The 2,870-nt window shown below is 33.8% G+C and overlaps 1 protein-coding gene across 3 annotated transcripts in view; it reads right to left on the bottom strand.

Moving 5' to 3' along the window:
- The window catches only part of LOC117947192 (mitochondrial carrier homolog 1-like), a 15,912-nt gene that overhangs the window by 709 nt on the left and 12,333 nt on the right, over positions 1-2,870 (bottom strand). For all 3 annotated transcript variants that reach the window (XM_034875853.1, XM_034875852.1, XM_034875854.1), the window contains exon 11: positions 760-835. In XM_034875853.1, the coding sequence (XP_034731744.1) occupies positions 760-835 (76 nt within the window). The remainder of the gene's footprint in view (positions 1-759; positions 836-2,870) is intronic.

Raw genomic sequence — 2,870 nt, forward strand, 5'->3', positions numbered from 1 at the left:
GGGGGGGGGGGGGGGTCGTTCTGAACCTTTGGTTTCACTTCTTTAAAACACAATACTTACAACGACTAAAAGTGAAAGCCTAACGACGTGAAGATGTACCCCCATGTGTTTACACCAACTAAAAATTAAATGCTAAATGTGAACAGACCCAAACGGAATCTGCAGTTTTTTTTTAGTTTTTCTGCTAAAGGGTGAAGATGTTGCAACATTCTGACTTTTAGTTCATAATAAAAATGTAATTTTTTTTTTTTAATCTGCGGAAAATTCCACATTTGCAAATTTTGTGGCTCCTATGAATAATTATGATAACTTTTATAAATAAATACGTCTAAAAAAAATTGTACAAGGGTTTTGTTTAGCACAGAGAGACTTGAGACAGATAGACAGAGTCATTCATAAATCTGTGAAAACAAGCCACGGCTGTTGTTGCCTCACCAAAATGTAGCCTGACATGAATAGTCTGGTTTCATGTAACAATATCTTCACTCTAGCTTTAAAACGAAGCCTCTTAAAAGATCGATCCCAGGATTTTATGAATCGACATCGGATAATTAAAATTAAGCTTGTGTTTTTTTTAACGCAGCCCTATCATTGACACTACAAAGACTGTTGAATTTGAAGTTGGAACAGGCCTTCTTTTGTTGACTACTACCTCTCTAGATTGCAGATCAGTGAACAGACACAGACCCAGAAACCCGGAGCCCCAGAGACCGGGAGCGCCCCACATGTAAGCAGCGGACTGCGTTTGATAGACGGTACCTTGTGGCTTAGGTGGTTCCAGCAGTGCAGCCAGGACTTGAAGATGGGAGAGCGAGGAGGAAGACCTGCAGCCAAGCTGACGACACAAAGCACAACCGGTCACACTCAAGCAGGGCTGGAGGACTCGAGTCCGGACCCGAGACTGTTTTTCTATGGCCTCGGACTCGTCTCGTACTCGCTAGTATTTGGACTCGGACTTGTCTCGGTCTCGGCCACTGGTCTTGCCCAATATGGCTTTTGGTCTGGACCGAGTCCAGGTGTCTTTATTATGTTGATAATAATATTGGAGGGAAAGGGAAACCCAAAATGATTGTCTTGATACTGTCATGCATAAAACCTTTTTTTCTGTCCTGGACTCGGTCTTGACTCTGACTCAAACCTCTTTGGATTCGGTCTTGTCTTGGACTGGACTAGTCCTGGTCTTGGACTCGACTAAGGTGGTCTTGACTACAGCCCTGCACTCAAGCATCAGGAGTTTACTAATAAAATATGAGATTTGGATTTGTCATATTTTATTTAAGTTATATCTTCTGTACATTTCCTGCTGGCTGCCATGAATACAATTACATGGTAAATATTAGGGATGTAAAGATAAGATAAAGTTGAGATAAAAAAATTAATGCAATCGTTAAACATCCTAGGGCGTTTAAAATCTACTTTAGGTTTCACGTGTTCTTAGTTTATTTATTTGAAGATATTTTTATCTATGTATTTAATTATTTTGATGTGGGATTTGTTTTAGAAATCAAATTTTTGTTATTTAAAATAACACCATTTCAGTTTGATAAGAGGATATCTGTTTTGCAAAGTCAATGTATAGTATGAAAAAGTAATAAAAAGTCCTAGTATGTAGAAAAAAGTGATAAAAGGTCATAGTATAGTATGTCGAAAAACATTTAAATTAAATAACATCGAGGTTTGTGCTGAATCGTGGGTCAAAAATTGTGATATGAATGGAATCATGGGTTGGTGTATAGTTACAGCCCTATAAAAATATCATAGTATAGTATGGCGATAAAGATTAAGAAAAGTCATAGTATAGCATGTCGATGTTAAAAAAGTCATAGTATAGTATGTCGAAAAAATTAAATAAAAACGGCAGTATAGTAAGAATGTCTATGTAAATATATAATATATAGTAAGAAAGTCATGAAAAGTCATTGTACAGTAAGTGATAAAAAACATAGTTTAGTATGTCGAAAAAGTTATTAAAAGTCAAAAAAGTCATAGTGTAGTATGTTGGGAAAAGTCAAAATAGTCATAGTATGTCGCAAAAAGTCATAGTATAATATGTCCAAAAAAGTCAAAAGAGTCATAGTATAGTATGTCGAAAAAAGTCAAAAATGTCATAGTATAGTATGTTGGAAAAAAGTCTACAAAGTTACAGTATGTCGAAAAAAGTCTAAAAAGTCATAGTATAGTATGTTGGAAAAAAGTCAAAAAAGTCATAATATAGCATGTTTCAAAAAGTCAAAAAGTCATAGTATAGTATGTCCAACAATGTCAAAAAAGTCATAGTTTGTTATGTCGAAAAAGATTTTAAAAAAAGTCATAGTATAGTATGTCCAAAAAAGTCATAGTATAGTATGTGGATAAAGATTACATATAGTATAGTATGTCAAAAAAGTTATTAAAAGTCAGTAAGTCCAAAAAAGTCATAGTATAGAATGTCGAAAAATAGTCAAAAAAGGTCCTAGTATAGTATGTTGGAAAAAAGTCTAAAAAGTCATAGTATGGCAAAAAAAGTCAAAAAAGTCATAGTATAGTATGTTGGAAAAAAGTCTACAAAGTTACAGTATGTCGAAAAAAGTCTAAAAAGTCATAGTATAATATAGCATGTTTCAAAAAGTCAAAAAGTCATAGTATAGTATGTCCAACAATGTCAAAAAAGTCATAGTATGTTACGTCGAAAAAGATTTAAAAAAAAGTCATAGTATAGTATGTCCAAAAAAGTCATAGTATAGTATGTGGATAAAGATTACGTATAGTATAGTATGTCAAAAAAGTTATTAAAAGTCAGTAAGTCCAAAAATGTCAAAAAAGTCATAGTATAGTATGTCGAAAAAAGTCAAAGAAGTCATAGTATAGTATGTTGGAAAAAAGTCTAAACA

This window comes from Etheostoma cragini, chromosome 7 (assembly GCF_013103735.1).
Source record: "Etheostoma cragini isolate CJK2018 chromosome 7, CSU_Ecrag_1.0, whole genome shotgun sequence".
Taxonomy (NCBI): domain Eukaryota; kingdom Metazoa; phylum Chordata; class Actinopteri; order Perciformes; family Percidae; genus Etheostoma; species Etheostoma cragini.